Genomic DNA, 20836 nt, shown 5'->3' on the forward strand with positions numbered 1-20836 from the left:
TTATTCTAAGATGACAGTAGCATAATTTGACTAATAAAAGTTGTTTTCTATCATTACCTCAACATGTCACAACCATATTTATTACCTTTTTATATGGCCTGATCTGCCCATTCACACTGCCAAAGAAATCTATTTTCTGTGTATTTAAAAGCATTTTCCTCATGTTGAGCCAGTTGCTGATGTTTCTGTTTGGTTGGTTTGTTCTTAACAGTGTGAAGGATCCCTCTAGTTCTGGCCTCGTTTGCAGACTGCCATCATTGAGCTGAGGGTAGGCTGAGTAGGAAAAATCTTACTCTGGCTCTGGTTACTAATTCCTGTCACATCTCCCGAAGGACCACCTTACCCTTTTCAGCTCTCTTGAGGACTTCACAAGCTGAGATGGATTTCTGATAAGGGTAGACAGACACTTGAATTAGCTCTCTTGGGAATTCAGAATTGAGGTGAACTCATTTAGATGATGATGAACCCTGGAACTTTAAGGTCAATAAATCGAGCTGAATGTCATGTGTGAGCAGAGAAGGACAATCTTCATGGCGAATAAAGCAATCACCCAGAAGAAAGGAACAGTAACTGCCTAGAAAAAGAAGCTGTCTGAAATCTTTCCAGTTTTCATCAGGCACAGCTGGACTTCCATTTTCTTCATACCTGTGAGATTCCCCTGTGTTCTTCTTAAGCTAGTTTGAGTGGGTTACTCTTCCATACTATCAAATACCACTAAGATATCATCTAACACTATTTATAATTTTTAAAGACTTAAAATGTAAGAACCTGGAATTACACTCCACACTACGTATTCAACATAATAAAGAATATTGATCTCAAATCTATCCATTCTGTACGTCCATTGTTTTTTTTCATAAGATATTTCCAGCTCATCTTTTTAGTTTATTTATTTATTTTTTGCAGGGTGAAGGTAGTTAGGTTTATTAATTTTGTTAGTTAGTTATTTTATTTATTTAATGGAGGTGCCGAGGATAGGACCTCATGCTTACTAGGCACATGCTCTACCACTGAGCAATACCCTCCCCCTGTATATTCATTGCTAATGGGAGGAGACAGTCTAGAATGGGGCAAGAATTTATGCCCAAGAGTATTCATCACAGTATTATTTTTAATCAAATATTAAGGGAAAGATTGCCTTGTATATCCATAGTATGGAGTGATTTTAATGACTGAAAAATACAGAATTTTTAGTAGGCTAGTGGTCATACTGTCATGGAAAAGAACCAATATCAATTTGTATATAAAATATGATGGCAACTATATAAAAATGTATAGGAAAAAAGATGAGAAGTAACACTAGTTGCCCGTGGCTGATGGGATGATGAATAGGGTTTTTTTTTTTTTCTGTTTTTTATACCTTGAACTTTACAAATTACCACTCTCCCCCCCCCAAAAAAAAGGAGGAAAAGGAAAGAAATTTATCTCCTAAATCTACACGTAAATTCCTAGTAACTCAGATTCCTACTTTTTTAGAATTAAAATTTTTTTAACTCCGCTGAGCTTTGTAGTGGAGGAATATTTTTTAAATATTCCTGGACAAATATTCTTCCTTATTTTGTGGAGACATTTGTATTCCTTAATCTGGGTTTGGTGCTTGAGGGCTGTCGTCTTTAAGGGAGTGCTTTACCAACTCGAACAAGATAAGCAAATCAGCTATCGCTCTGAACACAGTGCTTAGCACATACAGTAAGCATGCAATATTGAGTTGCTTAATGTAGAAATGCAGCTTTTAAGTCACTTACTGTGAATGATGCTCAAAGTGATAGGATTGTGTGAACCTAGTTCAGTACTTTGCTCACTTGCATGCATATGAGAATCACCTAGGGATCTTGTTAAAATACAGGCTATAACTCAGAGGATGTGGGTTGGGGCTTGAGATTCTGCTCTCCTAACACGTTCCTAGGTAATGCCAGCACTGCTCTGGAAATTGCACTTGTCCTAATTAAAAATAGGTGCCATGATTACCCTAAAATGGATATCCAATTTGAGGAACGCCATGGTAATTAAATCTTGTTATGGAACAGTATTACAAGATGGGAAATCGTTGTAATACTGTACCTTAAATCCTTAGGTTTTTGCTATCAGGCATATTTGAGTACAATCATGCCATATTTCACAACTAAAGATCATTTTGCATAGATTGTTAACTATTTGGAATGGCAAAGCCTGTAACTGTGTAGCTAAGTTCATATTAAGTTGTAGTCATGGTATTTTGGGGAAAGGCCAGAACATTAAAATTGATTTTTACATAAGGAAATTCACATTCAAATGCACAACATGAGAAAATGGTGCTAATTTGGGGTGAAGATTGAGAAATTTTCAGATCATCTTTTTTCCTCATCATCCTTGAACTGTTTTTCCAGGTGTATCATTAAGTTGGGTAATACTAAAGTTGGTTGCTTTCCACCAAATCTCTAAGACAAAGAAACCTACTGGAAAATTACAAGTAGAATCCCATTAAAACATGCTTCAAGGAGATTTAAACTTGGCTTCTGCTCAAGGGAAATCTTGCTATTGAGCCAGGAAAATTTCCTAAAGCAATTTCTGTGCCTCTTTATTTAACCTTACAATTCTTTTGACCTCTCAGTCTGCAAAAGCTTTTCCTTGGAATCCATCATTTTTAGGGACAAAATTTCATAATTGCCTTCTGCATTGCAACAACAACAAAAAAGTTAAAATTATACTTGTTGCCAAAACCTGTGTTCTTGCTCCAGTGGCTTTTCCCCAGTGTCAATATCACTCTTAGAAATGTCAGTTAAGTTTTTAAGCCAAAGGTCATGGTGGGAATTTGGAAGGATTTTACTTTTTTGTATCTCTTTATAGCACTGTGGTTCCCTGTTGTGATTCCCTGTCTTATTTTTCGGTTTTCAGTATAAACTAGATCTATAAAATATTTAAAGGACTTTTATACATATTGGAGAATCACAAAGTTTAGATAAGTAAGCGGGGGTTCAATCTACAAAATGCCAAAGTAACTGTTCAATTGATCAGACTAGTCAAACCAGCGGACATTATACGGACCCAAAAGAGGCTGAATTTTATCTCACAGTTGTTAGGGTTGTGTTTAACCCTCACTTTGCCTGAAAATGGAAGTGTTGTTTGTTTTCTTCCTGCTAACTAGACATTAAGTTTTCATCAGGAGTTTACTTAATCATATTCTTTCCTTTCACTGACTTCTTTGCCTACGTCTTATAGTCTGAGTTCCTTATTGAGCTATCACAAGATAAAAGGTTTCTGTACTTGAAACTTGGAGTCTTTAATACAAATTATATTCTTTTGAACTGAGTATTGAAACTTGCAAATTATGAAAAATAAAAAAGCTAAAAGCCTCCTTTCCCACCTCCCATTGTAGATACAAGGTGCAGTTGGGTGACTGGGCACTCATGTAAGTTAACCCCCCTTGAGAAGGTGTGGATTTGATTCTCAAGGAGACCCAGCCACCTACATGCCGTCCTCATGGTCAAGGTCTGTATGCCAGCTGGGTGCTGTACAAATGCACGTGTTTTGTCACAATAGGGACTAAATGTGTATAGAACTATAAGAGCTTCATGAAATAACCCATCAAACTCACCAATATGTAAATTGTTTTTGACGTAAACCAGAGAGCATTTATAAAATACCCTGGTCTCAAAAAAAAAAGAAAGATGTTTCCCTCCACACAAAGGTACTAATACTAAAAATGATTGAAAGAAAATAGATTCAAATTAAATTCAGAATATGAAGTTGAAAAGTTAAAGATTTTGAGATTTGTGATAATTCTGAAGTGAACTAAATGGTGTTATTCTAACATCTGATAATGGGCTTTCTTATTTCATCAGGTACTGGAATTTCTCATACGTAGAAACTCAGTTGTTGTAACACAGTTGTCCTTAATAACATCAAAGTGAAATTGTTCTTTCTCGCCATGCCTTACTGGGATCATTGTGACTTACATCTACAGACAGTATCAGACTCCATGGTCAAACCCATGAGTCCATGTTCCTAGAGGGTGAGATACAGGCTCAGATCTGGGTTTGTGGGGCGTTCTCCACTGGATTAGAAATTTAAAATAATTAAAGTGGTCCTTCTCCAGAGATTGTTTGAGAAGCACTGGTCTTGAACATTGCATGCTACATGGTAGGTGCTTGGTATTACTTGCTGAATGAATGAATAAATTAAAAGGGGCCATTGACAGGTAAAAGAAAATTTCCTCATACTAATATTTATGTATTGTGCATGACAGTTTGCTTGTTCAGTATTTATCCATTATCTGTAATAAAGTGAATGACGGCTGGTTTAGGAATCTTTCACTTATTAACCACATTACCTACATGCCAGTGCTCAAAGTTTCTCTGCTTAAAGTTTTTCCTCATTCGGGTTCAAATGGGACAGTGAATGTGAAAGTACTTTTTTTTAAAACTGGGTTTTATAAATGTGAGGTTCTGTTGTTATTAACAAGCTTTTTTTTTCTTTTTTTAATTGTAAGTTTCAGATGTATAGCATTATAATTCAACATCTGTATACATTAGAGTGGTCATCCACAAGTCTAGTTACCACCCATCACCAAACAGTCGACCCCCTTCACCTATTTCACCCACCCCCAACCCCTTCCCCTCTGGTAACCACTGATCTGATCTCTGTATCTGTAAGTTTGTTTTTGTTTCATTTTGCTTGTTTGTTTGTTTTTTCTTAAGATTCCACATACAAGTGAGATCTTATGGTATTTGTCATTCTTTGTCTGACTTATTTCACTTAGCATAGTACCCTATAGATCTGTTGTTGTTATAAATGACAAGATTTCATTAAATTTTATGGCTGAGTAGTATTCCATTGTGTATATATACCTGGTGAATATATACACCACATCATTGTTATCCATTCATTCATTGATAGACACTTAGATTGTTTCCATTTTTTATTCTAAAATCTAGCATCACTCCTCTTCTCTATAAAATATGAATTATGAAAAAACTGAAGAATATTGGTTAGAAATATATAACATAGGACAAGAATATTGCCATTAAATAAAAGCTGGTCTGACTACCCCCAGTGCTCTCCTGGCTAACATTCTGCACATCTTTATGATGTCCACATTGTATCACAAAATGATAAGAAACCCTCAAAATTCTGGAGTCCCTTCTGAACTATTAAGCAGAGAATAAATTGTTTGATATAGTTTTTAGTCAAGTGTATTTTACAGTATTTTAACTCTTTAAAAGTTAATGACTCAATATAGCTGAATGGTACCTGCCTATTAACCAGACATTTTTTAATCAAATCTCCCTACTCTCCAGTCATGCCGGCAAAAGTTTACTAAGCACTACAGATGCCCACATATATGGGGGTATTTTCTCCAAAATTATCTATCAGAAAAGAGAGTTCCTTTGCATTTGGGTGTTTACAAAGTCAAATTGCAGAGTTCTCTCTCAGTTACATAGCTTTGGCAGCAAAGTACTGTCTTGGGAAAACATTACCATGGAAAGTCCTTCAACCAATGCTGGTTTTCAGTGCTTGTAGAGGTCACCTGAGTGAGTTGCTAGAAAAGATAGCAAGGAAATTTAACATGAATTTAATCACTTATTTTTCTTAGTCACTAGTGTGAATATCAATGTAAACAAACTTTTTAAAGATCATTTTAAAAATACTGTATGTGATTATGTTGTAATGACCAGGATCAAATACCTATAACATGCACTAGACATGCTATTATGCAACTGAATAATTCCCATGGGCATCTGTTATGGACCGAGTCGTGTCCTCCCAAAATTCATATGTTGAAGCCCTCACTCCCCAACCCCCAGTGTAACTGGTTTGGAGATAGGGCCTTAAAACTTGTAGTTAAGGTTAAATGAGATCATAAGGGAGGGGCTCTAATCCAATATGACTAGTGTCCCTACAAGAAAGGGAAGAGAAACCAGGGATGTATGTACTTAAGAGAAAAAAAGACCACGTGAAGACACAGCAAGAAGGTGGCCATCTGCCAGCCAAGGAGAGAGGCCCAGGAAAAACCAAACCTGCCGACACCAAGACCTCAGACTTCCAGCTTCCAGAGCTGAGAGAAAATAAATTTCTGTTGTTTAAGCCAGTCTCTGGTACTTTGCTCTGGCAGCCTGAGCAGACTGATGCAGCATCCTCTATGCTGGCTCAAATGATGGACATTCCCTAATGAGGAAGACAGAAGTTCAGATTATGTGTTCTGGCCCTGGTCATGAGGAGGAAGCAAGTGGTAGAAATGTTTGTGAAGAGTTTGAAATTGTTTCCTAAAATAAGCATGAAAAAGGTAATGTTTTTAAAATATTTTTTTAAACTTGACATTCAGCTATTTCATCTATAGTCCTTTAAAGTTTGCCCCCCACCCAAAATTTTTTTTTTGAGGAAAGTGGTGAGCTTTTATTGGGGAAAATGGAGATTGTCTTGATGTTAGGATTTCTGCAAATTTGGGGAAATTTTTCAGATTAGAATAAAATATCGCCCTAATGTGAAGAAATATCATGATATTATTTAGTATAGGTGATCAAATTAACTTTAGAATAAAAATGACATTATTGTGCACAGAAGTCACTCTAGTTAAGTGAGTTTCAAACAAATGTTTTTGGATAAGTTTAGTAGGAATTGATCCTGTAGATATATAGTATGAATACCTTTTTTTTTTTTTTAATAGTACATCAAAATAGACCCCTCTGTGTTAACTCATGCCCTGATATCAGGTTTTCTGGTTCATAGAAATGCTGGTATTCACTGAATATAATGGAGATGTACAGAGATTGTTCCCATTTCTTTTTCTTTTTGGTATACTTTTGTTTTTTATTCAGAAGCCATGTGAATATTTGTCAGCCTAACAAGTAACAGGTAGTCCCAAATTATGCATTTTCTTGAAATGTTTGTGCAGAAAAAAATCAATCTATTCCCAAGTTCCTCAGTGAAGATATCACATCACTGAGAAAGGACCTCACTTTGAAGTAGAACTTGCTCCAAGGTGATCTATGAAGCAGTGATTATGAAACAGGGAACATTTACACACAGGTTTTTTAGGCTGGTTACCATATGGCAAAACTGACAAAACGCACGTGTATACCCTCTGCTTCAAAGTTTCTCTACCAGGGAAACTCCTACCCAAATCAGAAGCCATTGCACCAATCTAAAGAGATTTTCTAGTGAAAAGGTGAAACCTTAGAAAGCCCAAGATGTAAATAAAAGTAGGAATATTATTGTTGCCTTGTATTGAAATCAACATGAGGAGATGCATACAAAATAGGTTAAGAGGCTAAAAGCTGAAGCATGAATTTTGGTCTAAGCAAGGATTTAGGTGCATGTATGTTCCATGTAAATGAACTTTAGGAGCTTTCCAGTTCCACCTGGTCCAGAGACAACAATGATACTCACGCAAAGCATGTGGTTCATGTGAATAAGCATCTAGGAGCTAAAAGAGGTCTAACTACAGCGTGCCCACACCATGGGCAGCATGCTTTCTAGGGGATCTCAGTAACAACTATCAGCTGCTACTTGTGTCTATACCTGCAGCACCACGTATAATGCTGTGTAGACAAAAGATGGTCAAATAAGTGCAAATTAAACCAGTAAGTGTCTTGTCTTGTCAGTGTAGTTTTGGAAAGCTGGAGAAAGGTGGATACTGGGATCTCAAATTAATTTTCATCATTCAGGTATTTCTATAGTACAGAAGAATGTGAATTTCATAGAATTAAAGGCATTTATGAGAAAATGGACCAGTATATTAAATTGAATAAAATGTATGCAGCTGGGAAAATGATTCTGGAGTATTTATCAATGGCGTGGGTGTCAATCCTCATGCTCACATAGCTGCTCCTCTGGCTTTTCCTCTGGGGGGAGCTCCTCTCCGAGGCCAGCGTCAGCTGCACCATCATCCTGTCAGGTTTGTCTCCGTTCTCGGGTGTGTAGCTGCCCAGGTCATTCACCTCCACGTCACTGTAGCTGCCATCCAGCAGGACAGCGCGCGCCTGGGGTAGGCCGCAGGTGCAGGGGAGCTGCGGACACAGCAGACGCACAGTGGGATGCGAGCTCAGAGTCATCTCCCAGAAGCCCTTCCCAAGAAGCTGCCTAGTGGAGGGCATCGTCTTTTTCTAGTCTCTTTTACGGAGCTGGGGAAACAATGGTGGTAGCACTGTAAACATTCTAAAACTGCAGGTACCCATTTCTGTCTACACACCAACTATTAGGAAACATCACAGCATATCAGAGACCAACAAGAAGGTTCATGATCAGATAATCCCCATGTTCTCTGTGAAATCATAATCTGATATGAGCCCTGATAAAAAATGTTTACAGTTATGACATGTATGTGTTTTTATGTGTGTGAGAGAGAAAAAGAGAGAGAGATGGGGTGGGAATGTGAAAGGTGTGGCAATGCGGGGACAGTTAAGTCCTACATAGCTAGAGTTTTCTGGGGGAGATAACCACCGAACTGCAAACGGGAGAATGAAAGGGAAACCAGGTGGGAGGGAAGATGATTTGGAAAGTGATGGATATGTATGAGGTCACATGTGAAAGAAAATTTTCCAGAATGAAGGATGTGCATTCCTGGAAGTATGTGTGTGTGTGTGAATGTGTGTGTGAATGTTTATATATATGTGTGTGTGTGTGTGTGTATAATGTTTATTGCAGCATTTATTATAGTGGCAAAAAATGGAAACAACAGGGGAATAAATCATGTAACATCCAAGCTGTGAATTATTATGCAACTATTACAAAGAATGTCTTGGAAAGATAAATGCCTGAAAGCTTCTTTTATGATGTCTCTATGTTCATAGATAATTTGTTCCACCACGTTGACTTGCCATTTATTATTATCACTCAACTACCAACACCACCAAGGTTAAAGGGACCACGCCTTAGTTAACTTGGTTTAGCAGCTCCTGATACATGGCAAGTGCTAAATAAACGTTTGAATAAATGAATGAATGAAAGATGTAGCCCAGAGTAAATTTCACACTGTTTTAACATATAATTTTGTTTGCTATTCACGCCAACCCATGAAGTAGGTGGCGGAGCGGGTGTTATTTCCCCATTTTACAGAGGTCCGACCCGCCCATGGTCCAGCCCAGGCTCCGCCCCTGAGCAGACTCTTCCGCTCACGGCAGAGTCACCTTGTCCTGCGGCTTCCGCTCCTTCCGCTCCTGCACGGTGGTCAGGTAATTGACGGCTGCGTACTCCAGCACCGAGAGGAACACGAACACGAAGCTGACCCAGAGGTAGATGTCCACCGCCTTGATGTAGGAGACGCGGGGCATGGAGGCGTTCACGCCGGTGATGATGGTGGACATGGTCAGCACCGTGGTGATCCCTGCAGGCAGAGTGAGTAAGCAGCACTGGTTTGCCTTTCACCAAACCCACTGAATGGCTTCGTGCCGCCATACTTTTTTTTTTTTTTTAATTAAAAAAATTTTTTGTACAAATTATTTTTATTTATTTATTTTGGGGGGAGGTAATAAGGTTTATTTATTTATTTATTCGTTTATTTTTAGAGGAAGCACTGAGGATTGAACTCAGGACTTCATGCATGTTTAACATGCGCTCTACCACTGAGCTATGCCCTTCCCACTGCGTGCCTCTGTTCTTTGTCCCTCCTTCTCCTCCGACCTAGAATGTCTCCATCCCTGCCCCTCTGTCTAGCAAACACCTGCTGACCTTTCCAGTTTTAGCTTTTATGCCGCTTCTCCTGCTCCTCCACTCCCCATGCTCACCCTCTCCCCCCCTTTGTATCTCTGCATCTTCACCACAGCACCTGCATCACTTTATTCTTCGGCAGAGAGCCCCTGACATGTTGGCAGTAAGACATTTCTTTCCATCCGATTGTTTAAAATAAAGACTGCATATGTATGTAGGCATAGGTATGTCTATTTCTTGTAACTCCTCCAAAAAAGGAAAAAAAGTGCCTGAATTTTATTTTAATCTTTGTGTCTTTGTTGCTGGTGTAGAATCTTTTAGTCCCGGTCATGTATGATGGACAGTCAGGGCACCTCCTGCATCCACTCCAACTCTGGACCTGCCTGTCCACTCAGCACTGTCCACTTGAGGACAAACAGGTCAGTTTCACCAAGAATAATGTTAACCTCATTTATGGAGATAGATTTTTTTTTTAAATTATAGAATGTTTGCTACAGAACAACCGTTAAAGGACAAGGCATTTGTCAGTGGAAATTTCCCTGAGATTTCAAATTAAGCTTAGAACATTTGCTTGGCAAACACCAAATCACAGGGGATTGGGGTCATCTTAAAGGCCAGCTCCAATCCAGTTTCACTAAAACCTGGAAGGTCACCCTCTCCCTTGTAGCCCCTGAACCATCAGTGAAATGGTGTGTGGGCCTGAGTGGGTACAATATTTAAAGCGGGGGAGAGAGGTGATGGCAAATAGCTATTAAGGGAAGGCTTGTAGAGGAATTCTTAGAGGGAATATGTATAAGAATTACTGGGAGAGATTATTCAAAATGCAAGTTCCTGGTCCTCTCTGAGATTCTGATTCTATACATGTAAATAGGACTTAGGATTCTCCTTTTTTTTTTTTAAATTATTGATGACCTCATTTAATTCTTATAGCAGGGTACGATAAATATCATTATTATTTTACAGATTAGGAAATTGAGGCTCAGGGAGATTAAGAAATTATCTAAGCCATTTAGTAAATTGGTGATGGATGTACCTTTAATCTCTTCACTATATAAGCCTAGATCAGTAGTTCTCAACAGTGGGGATCCAGGATTCTTCATTTGACACAATTTCCCCCAGAGATTCTGTCGCAAAGATCCCTTGGGTGACCTTTTAAGAAACCCTGTTATAGAATGTGACTTCCTTATGCAGGTGGGCACAGAAAGCACCACAGACCAGGACCACCCATGCTAGAACTCAGCTCTAACAAGACCAAAGGTGAACTGTTTGCGTGGGCATCTGTGGGAACCTGGAAACTACTTTGCTACATAGATTCTTTTTAAAAAATTGAATTATAGTCAATTTACAATGTTGTGTTAATTCCTGGTATACAGCATAGTGATTCATTTATGTATGTATTCCTTTTCATACTCTTTTTCATTATAGGCTATTATGAAGTACTGAATATAGTTCCCTATGCTGTACAGTATAAGACTTTGCTGTTTATTTTATATGTAGTAGTTAGTATCTGCAAATCCCAAACTCCCAATTTATCCCTCCCCACCTTTTTTCCCACTGGTAACCGTAAGTTTGTTTTCTATGCCTGTGAGTCTGTCTGTGTTTTGGAAATAAGTTCATTTGTGTCCTTTTTAAATTTTTTTTCTTAGATTCCATATGTAAGTGATATCATATGGTATTTTTCTTTTCCTTTCTGGCTTACTTCACTTAGTATGACGATCTCCAGGTCCATCCACGTTGCTGCAAGTGACATTATTTTATTCATTTTTACGGCTGAGTGGTCATAGATTCGTAACAGTGATATTTTGCCTGTGAATGAATAACTTGAAGTTTTTCCAATTTATAATGCCAGCAGGGATTTAGGACCAATTTGGAATGAATGGTTTTATCTGGAAGGAATTACTTGAATTTTCCAGATGTCTGGAATGTGCACTTGAGTTGCTTCTTACCTAAAGGGACTCTGGCAGGCACAGCTCTGCGGTCAATCCAGAAGGACACCCAGGACAGCATGACCATCAGGGTGGCAGGGAAGTAGGTTTGGAGCAAGAAGAAGAAGATGTGGCGACGTAACGTGAAGTTAATGTACAGACGGTTGTACCAGCCTGGGGGGCACAGGAAGGAGAGAGAACACACATCATAGCCACTCAGCTCCTTCATAAAACACATTTTATTCAGGGAATCATAAATGCCTCAGGCATGCCCCTGGAACCTTACCATTCCTCTATTAAGTGGAAGTGAGAAAAACCATGGAAGAGAGTGATGCCGTGATAACCCACACTATGTGGATGCGTCCATCTCAAGACTCATCGGCCCCTGTCCTATACGTAACAGGAGCCCCTTGAGAAGGCCGTTTAAGACTCTCATTACTCAGATTGTGACACCGGGCCCAGAAGCATCGCCATGACTTGGTTGCTTGTTAGAAATGCAGACTCTTGGGCCCCACCCCAGATCTCCTGAATCAGAACTTCCTTTTAACACTCCTCCCCACGTGGTTCATATACAGATTAAAGCTTGAGATGCATGGATTTAACAACTCCCTTTGGAGTTCTTTACGGGGGAGAGTGTGTGTGAAGTTAAAATACCAAGCTAAGCACAACACTGCATTTAGGAACAGAGGGAACCATCACAGGTTTATGATCAATGCTTTAGCTGCACCTTGGTGTTCTTTGTAAGGAAAAAGTATGCACGGAAGAGTTGAAAGGAAAGGGACAATGATGGAAAGAGAAGGAAAAGGCAGGATAAGCTCCCACGACGAAGGCTGAAAGTAAAAGGTGGACTTGGCAACAGGAACTGGAACACTTGGCATGCAGGACAGTTACAGTGCGACAGTCGTAACTGTTCCAGAAAGTGATTGCAGAGGAGCTGCAGACTGAATGTGTGTCCTCCCCAAATTCACATGTCAAAACCTAATCCTCTGTGTGATGGTATTTGGAGGTGGGGCCTTTGGGAGGTGATTGCATCGTGAATGGGATTGACACCCTTAGAAAACAGGTCCCAGAGGGCTCCATCCCCTCTTCCCCAATGTGTGAGTCTATGAACTAGGAAGCAGGCAGACACTGAATCTGCAATGCCTGGATCTCAGACTTCCCAGCCTCCAGAACTGTAAGAAATAAACTTCTATTGTTTAGAAGCCACCCAGTCTATGGCATTTCGTTACGGCAGCCTGAACGGCCTCAGACAAGAAGGAATGTCAAAATGCTAAGGGTCAAAGGAATGAGGTTCCCCGAAGAACGAAGACTCATGGGTGATGTATGCAGAAGATAGGAGGTGCAGGATCGCCATAGGTTGGTAGTGAACGGTGCTCTCTGTCACAGATCAGAGACTGAAAGGTGGCACTTTCCTCTGTCATCAACCGTGTGATGTTTTAGCAATAGCAAGTGCATCAAGGTTAGAGCAAAATAGTGAGGAGAGTTTAGCTCAGTGGTAGAGCACGTGCCTAGCACACATGAGATCCAATCCCTGGTACCTCCATTAAAATAAATAAACATAACTACCTCCCCCAAAACAAAAAATTTTTAAATTAAGAAAAAAAAAGATTAGAGCAAAATCATCCTGAGAGGTGATGAGTTAGGAAAGAAATAAGCTTTGGAGTGAAGCTCAGCTGTTAACCTCAGCTGCCAGGAGGAAGAACAGAGCACATGCCCTCAGGCATCAGGGGGTGGCAGGCCTGCCCAGATCCTTGGTTCAAAAAGCAACAGTGCTACCCACAGGGAATGACCAGCAGTGCCTGCACCACGGCTCACAAGGGGGTCATCAGAGAACCTGTGCAAGCAGTATGGTGGGAGGGGACTGGTTAAGAGAGGAGCACCCAGCAGGGCCGGCTGAAGCCCAGAGAAGGTGAACGGAAAACAACAGACCTGAAATTGGACTGTTTCTTGCCTGTAGAAGAGGGGGCTCTGGGAGTCATATCAGGAGTGAGATGCCCGCTGCTAAACTAGCGATGTGATTGTCTCAAACAGACCTTCCCACAGAGCTGAGGTGGGAGCCCAGGAAGAACCCAGTAACAGGAACCCAGTACTGGAACCCACTAACATTTCCTAGGTTATCACTTCTGATGCTTTGGTGGTATCAAAAAACCACCTCCACCCAATGCTCACCACCCTCTAGACCTTGTTTAAGAGTCCCGTCTTGGGTTTGAAACCTCAAGCGGCACAGGCTCTGCTCACGTGACAACCAAGGCACATGCCTCCTGAAACAGAAGATGACTCGCGCCTCCCTCGACTTTGACCCCACCTGTGCTGCTGTAGAAGGCCAGTTTGGTCGTGGTGTGGAACTCCTGGATGAGGAACTGGGAGAGGGAGATCCGCTCGTCCGTCTTCAAGGAGTCATTGCCTTTCTTCCAGTACAGCATGAGGTCGTCTTCCGTGTAGGCATCTGGAGGGACGAGAGAGCCTCAGACACCAGGAAAGGCAAGCCTGTCTGTGAGGCTGTGTGGAAGCCCCACTACATGTCTCCCACACAAACTATGGAGGCTGCAGTAAGAGCAGGTGAATAAACACAGCACAGGATAGACACAACAAAACAAGATCCTGAAAGACTAATCTGGTTCTCCTCAGTCTTCCAGAAATCATCAGGGCAAAGCTCTCTGAATGTTCATAATTGTTGCAAAAGTGTTCAAACCACTCCTACCCCCCAATTCAGCCTTAAACCAGATGGAATTGTTATTTTTGTAGATCAGAAACTACAATTTGCTCTTTTTAAAGAAAATTTTGCAGGTTAAATGGCGGCCAGCCACATTTTATGTGGTTCGGTGTTCTAAAGCACGGGCACTTCAGCCCTTTCCTCTCTTGCATCATTGATGGCAAATACCTTTAAACAATCTCAGGTAGCAAGGGCTGCATTCTAGCAAGAAAAGATCCATAAAGAGACACAGAACAAGTCCCTTCTCTGCAGGCCTTGAGTTGCTTCTGCCCAGGGTAAAATCAAAGCAGTCCCCCCACCCCCACCTTGAGGATCACTCCCTCTGGCCCGACAGTTCCCCAGGCCTGAAGTATGACTCGCAGACCAGTCTGTTCTTTCCCAGGCTCCCTGAGGCTCTTTTTTATTCTTCTTTTATTCTTTCTGTAGCCCTGAACCTGTGTGACGGCCGATCTCACAGGTCCACTTGGCTAGGCTAGAGTAAGGACCCCATCAGTTTCAATCCAACACTGATCCAGGTGTTGCTGGGTAGATGCTCTGGAGATGGGACATCTACAACCAGTTCACACATGAAGTAAAGGAGATGATCCAGGGTCATTTGGGTGGGCCTGACCCAATCAGTTGAAAGGCCTTAAGAGCAGACCTGAGGTTTCCCCAAGGAAGAAGAAATTCTACCTGCAGATGGATGGCAGGGTCTGCTCCTCCCCAAGGGTCTCCAGCCTGCCCTTTCCCAAAGCCTGCCCTGCGGACGCTCACCAACCCCCATGTTCTCATAAGCCAATTCCCTGCACTGACTCTCTCCTGTGTATCTCCTATGGTTCTGCTTCTCTGGCGGATCCTTGACTGACACAGCCTGGAAGAAGCCACACAGGGATGGGGCTGCCTGGGTGTCATAAGGAAAGCAAGGTTCTAGAGCCAACGAGCTTAGTCCTTGGCTCTGTTAGCCTCTCCTTTGTATAATAGAGATAACAGTAACCTTCCCACAGGGAGCTTGGGAGGATTAAATGACAGAGCAGGCATAAAGCCACGGGGCAGTAGGCAGTCACTCCCTTGGTCCTGAGATTTCATTCTCCCTGATTCCCACAGAGCTGCCCATTCAGACCCTGCTGTGTGTGGGGTCCACATCCCTGAGCTCCTTGGACCTAGATGAGTAGAGTCAGGGGACCCCAATCCACTATCACAGCCCAGGCAGGCTTAACAAGGTGCCCTGTGCTAACGAGAGTCCAACCAGGACTTTGATAAGGCCAGGACTTGTGTGCTGGCTCGGGATTCCCCTCCCGTAGGAGCGGGACTCTTCAAGGAGTGCAGAATGTGCCCAATGGAGGCAACATTTTGGCAGAAATTGGAGAACAGGACAGGTACATAGAGAGCTAGAGATGCCAGTGGCTAGTCCTGGACACAGCCTCAGCCTTGCTCTTCCAAGGGCCCGGTTTTTAACTTTCCAGGACTTCCCTCTGTGTGTGTGTGGGCGCGTGTATGTTTCCCGAGGTTCCCTGGTTGTACCTGAGCGTCTCAACCACCACCTGCACTCACCATGGCAGTTCCCTGGGGCAGCTGCTGCCAAACTTGTTTCTGCCACGGAATTCTTTCTTCAGTGGAAAGCTTATTCAGAAGAGTGATAAAAAGCAGATCCAAAAGGAGCGCTCTGGGGGACTGTGTGTATGAGTGTGGGGCTGGAGGTCTTGGAAGGAGACCCACGTTTGCTGAGCCCGCCACACCTCCGCCAGCACTTGCCCTGGGGACTGGGAAACCTCCAGGTTCCACAGAACCGAGTTTACAACCATTGTCATAGGCATTAAAAGGGTCAGTTATGGGAATAGAAGGTTTTAGTTCTATCTGTTTCCAATTTTAAAACTTACCTGATACTTAGCTTCTATCTAAAAAGTCACTAAAATGCAAAGTCATGAATTAGGAACACAGACTGCTCCTGCTCCAGAGAGTCAGAGGTGTTTAGAATTACTTAAGAGCTGTGTGCAGATGTCTGAGCACAAGCCTACTCACAGCTCTCAATTTCCAGCGAGCACGTTTGTGTGTCCAGGGGAAATCGGCTGAAGTCCATGTTGCACATTGCAGTCACTGTAACCCTAGACACAAAAGGACAAAATCGAAGTTTTCAGACGCTGTGAAATACAAGTGCAAGATGATAAAACAAACAGAAGAGGCTTCTGCTTCCTTCCAATATGACTGCCTCCTTCCAATATAACTGCCTCCTTCTTATAATTCATGAGCAGTATGTCAGGATGCAGATAACCGAGTAGCTTATGAGTGATACCCACACTAGAGTACTCTTGAGTGTTCATGTTTAACCCCAGGGTCAGTGTGGGGCAAACACGTCTCCAATAACTCCTATCACATGCAAGCAATTTTAGAGAAACAATGGTCTCAATCGCTACAACAATGTGAAGTAACTCATTTGATAAATTGTCTTCAAAGAAATCATAGGAACAGGTATTACTCTCCTGTTTTAGAGTTATTCAAGTTCTTCTGTTCTTTTATTGATTTTATTGCTACTCAATACTTGTGTACAATGTCTTAGAAATAATATTAATGAAGTACTTATGTCAGTTGCCAAATGTGGCACTTTTTCGTTTACAATGTTGATATTTTCACACTGATAATAGCATCTATTAGTGGACACAGGCATTTTTTAGTGGACAACTCTATGGAGATCATAGGAATGGAAAACCACTGAAAGATATTACTGTATCAATATGCAAGCTTTGGTTGGCATCTGATAGTTTTGTTTCAGAGTTTACACGGGAAAACAGGCTTCTGCATCAAGGAATAAGCAACTACAGACCCTTAGTCATAGAAGATTTCCCACCCAGTGTGGAATCCCACAGCAGGATATGACTAGTAAACATACTATTTTTCCTTCAATCACAGAAAATGGTTAAATATAAGTTGTGGAAATTATCTGGATAATTCATGGCCAAAAAAGAAAACAAAAATCACTTTTAATTTAAATGGAAATTTCAAGGAAAAAAGCTTTCTTGAAACTAAATTATCCAAATGTTCACCTTGCTTTCCTCATTGCACTTGAGTGTTGGAATGGTTGTGTTCTGGGAGGGATTCTGTATCGTTAGTAGCTGGGTAGTCTTACCTCTCTGGAAATATGGATACACAGGGTGAGGGGAGGAGGCTGCTCAGTCTGTCCCCTGACTCTGACACCTAGTAGATGGGCTTCCATTTCTATGGGCACATCACCTGCATAACCACACTGATAGCATCGCCAGCAAGAAAGAAACTAGGAACTCAGCTTGGGGACCCTTCGGGCAAACTATGGGGACATGAAATGTCAAATGCAGGCAGTTCTTGCTGTAAACAAAAGGATTAAATACCTCTTGTCTCTGTATCAGTTGGTACAGGAACAGATGTTTTTAGAATCACAGACATCATCAGATTGGTTCTTGGCACCCTGACTTGATGCTTTTCCACTTGCAACCCACGCATTGAACAAAGCACAGTGTGAGATGTAATCTAACCCATGTTTGTTTTTGTTTTCTCCAACTCCCTTTAAATTGTTTCACTGGGAGGATCTTCCCTTGTCTTGGATGGAAACTTGGTAGCTCCTGTGATTTTCCTGCAGTCAAAACCCTCAGAAGTAACAAGACATACCTCAGTTCAGAAATTAAAAGAATTTTGGTCTGAGACAGTCAACACTTCAAACTTCATTCACATTGAGACTTCTACTCTCCCTCCCCAGCTAAGGCACAGAGGTGGCATTTGAATGGTCAGTTTCTGCCCATCTCTGGTCACCTCCTGTGCGGGTGCCAGTGAGGGGGAGGGAGGGAGGGTAGCATCATTCTCTGGCGAGGTAGCTTCAGTCTGTGTGGGTCTGCTACGTGGCCAAAGCTGAGACTTTATTTCCTGGTCCTTCATCCCCACAGCTGGGCACCTCCATCCTCCAGCAGCACTTCTCACCCCAGCTCTTGGCTCACTCACTTAACGATTCCCAAAACCCTGGGAGTGCAGACTGACCCCACCACCACCAAAACTCCTCCTGGCTCTACCCTTTGGTGGATAGACAGCCCTTCTCTTGCCCTGTAACCGCCGTGTCCTCCAACTGGCGGCACACATGCTTTAAGCTCTCCAAGCGGTTCCGGGGCTTGTCCACTCACAGCGTGCCCACAGCTCTCTCCCAACAAAAATCTCTTCCTCCTACAATCACTGACTCTCATATTTTGAAGGTGACTGGGAGTTCAAGAGCATTGGAATTGGTTTTTCAGTCTACCCAGTGTGATGGAACATTTCACTTGTTATCATCTCTTGGAGCCTAGGAAACTTCGATTTCACCATCCTATTACCTGCTGCTCCCTGCCTCTCCCCCTATGCGTGCTGCCCCTACCTCTATCTGCATCTAATTATTTGGTTCCTGTAGGTCTCCTTCACTAAGCTGCCATCACACTGAGGCAGTGACTTTATATTATTCATCTGTATGTCCTCAGAGCTTAAGACAGAACCTGGCAGAGCTTTCATCTGCACAACTCTGGGGGCCGCCCATAATACAAATGCATTCTGTTGAGTGATCAGTGAGTGTGGATGAGGTGAAGAATGGCATATTTGTATGTGATTTAGGAGTTAAGCTGCTGTCGACATAGTTGATGGTATCCAGCTACTCCAGGTTTTCCCCACACTAATTCTTACAGTGATAGTCTTCAGTAACTTAGCCCTCTTTCTTTCTCTCTCTTAAACAAAGCTATGATTTGATTTGCAATGAAAAATCAAATCATACGTTTTGGGGGGTTGAGGTAGAGCACAGTGGTAGAGTGCTTGCCTAGTATGCATGAGGTCCTGGGTTCAACCCCAGTACCTCCATTAAAATAAATAAATAAGTAAATCTAATTACCTCTCCCCAAAACAAAAACAAATCACATGTTTTTAGGCACAAGGAGGCTCACTGACAACTTTGATTCTGAACAGAGATTTTCCACTCCCTTGTCTCTTCTGTTCTGCCTCTGGGGTCACATTCAATGGTGCACTGGACCAGACTCCCAGCAGCTCATGAGAGCTGATTGCTAGAATTTCAGAAATTCACAAGTCAGTTGTTAAACATAGCCATTATTAAAATTACATTTTATAAACTTAAAATTAAGTTTACATTTAAAATAAAAGTAACAAATCCTCAGAACTCATCACTTCCTAATTATTTACTGTTCTTTCCTATTATCTATACTCCTGAAGTTACTCCATCTATTTTATTTACATGGGGAAATACTAGATAAAGGTGTGCTGCCACACATCCTTCCCAGCTCTGCATCCAGTGACATCAGGCTAGTAGCTTGAAATCAGCCATGATGGGAGTATTTACACTACGGAAATCAGCAAATGCTACAAAGGGCTAGATTTACTGTTTTGTTGATTGTCTAGACTTAAAGAAGCAGATTCAACCTAAAAGTGTGTTATGTCTCTCACAAGTACACATAAATAGTTCCAAAAATTTGAGGAAATATTCCTTCAATATTTGAAAGAATATTATCCAATCCAGCAAATAAATTGCTACATCTTTGACAAATGCTTGAAATTCCTCTATGGTTCTTCATTATTTCACTTTGTCTTGTTAACATAAGTGAAAACATCAACCAATATTTACTAGACCTACACTCATTTGTCAATCATGTAAGCAAGCAAATGCTTGCAAACATTTACTCCACATCTGATTTTGTAGAACTATTGTTGGTGATAAAACTATAAAAAAAATAATGGTGGGTTATATGTCAGTTATATCTTAATGAGCCTGGAAAAAAATAATAGTGGAATTTTACAAGAAATAGTAAATCATGTGGAAGTTGTAAGTGTATGGAATTCATAATAAAAAGTATTGTATAATTTATTTCCTTTGTAAATCATATACTACACATCCTTTGTATCAGTGATATTCATAATAAATTTATATACATATATATATGCATATTTTCTTAAACGTTTACTAGCACACCCATGGTCACGTGCCTTATGGGCTAGTCCTCATCCCTGCTAGTGACGTCAGATTGTGTTATTCTGTTGGTGGTTTTTGAGCTTAAGATGCTTTGGCAGCTGCCTCAGATGTAAGAACTCCTAGTAGAACCAATCCAGCATGGCTTGGAGAAGGGACTGCACACCGTTGACCCCTCTGAGTACTTCTGTGGGAGGAGGCATTTCAGGCCATGCAGAGGAAAATGCCAAAACCTCGCTCTGAGTCTGGTACCTACTTGCTCAGATTCCAAGCCAGCATGAACAATGAGGGATCATTATAAATATTCCTTTGGGGAATGGGGGTAGAAATCCAGCTTCAGCATTGCCATCTCTGACTCGAAAGATACACAGCAACTGCACAGACGCTCCCTACTTAGACATCGGTATGTGGACTCAGCTCTATCAAAACAAAGTCTGTAACACTGAAATGCACCATCAGCACAGCACAGAAGCAGTAAATCACAGCCAGTAGCTGAGTTCCTTCTCTGTGAAGGCCTGCAGCTCATCTCCACACACCGTCCCCGGGGGAGGTGGGCACCACGAGTTTCTAAAGTGGGCGTAAAAATGGTTTTGCAGGGACTGCCACACTGCGGTGCCTGTGTTTAAGGAGGGCTTCTCCAGG

At 41.5% G+C, this 20836-nt stretch overlaps 1 protein-coding gene and 1 long non-coding RNA gene across 2 annotated transcripts in view; one reads left to right on the forward strand and one right to left on the reverse strand.

Annotated features, from left to right (window-relative positions):
* Positions 1 to 6553: 6553 nt before the first annotated feature.
* Positions 6554 to 20836, reverse strand: part of GABRR1 (gamma-aminobutyric acid type A receptor subunit rho1) — a 30901-nt gene continuing 16618 nt past the window's right edge. The window contains exons 5-9 of the mRNA XM_006178574.3: positions 16261 to 16343; positions 13855 to 13995; positions 11571 to 11723; positions 9105 to 9301; positions 6554 to 7985 (exon numbers count right to left, since the gene is read on the reverse strand). Coding sequence (XP_006178636.1) covers positions 7692 to 7985; positions 9105 to 9301; positions 11571 to 11723; positions 13855 to 13995; positions 16261 to 16343 — 868 coding nt within the window. The 3' untranslated portion in view covers positions 6554 to 7691. The remainder of the gene's footprint in view (positions 7986 to 9104; positions 9302 to 11570; positions 11724 to 13854; positions 13996 to 16260; positions 16344 to 20836) is intronic.
* On the forward strand, positions 9188 to 11035 carry LOC116665299. The gene is made up of 3 exons (XR_004321847.1): positions 9188 to 9312; positions 9936 to 10043; positions 10816 to 11035. It is a non-coding gene; the product is annotated as an uncharacterized LOC116665299 (long non-coding RNA).

This window comes from Camelus ferus, chromosome 8 (assembly GCF_009834535.1).
Source record: "Camelus ferus isolate YT-003-E chromosome 8, BCGSAC_Cfer_1.0, whole genome shotgun sequence".
Taxonomy (NCBI): domain Eukaryota; kingdom Metazoa; phylum Chordata; class Mammalia; order Artiodactyla; family Camelidae; genus Camelus; species Camelus ferus.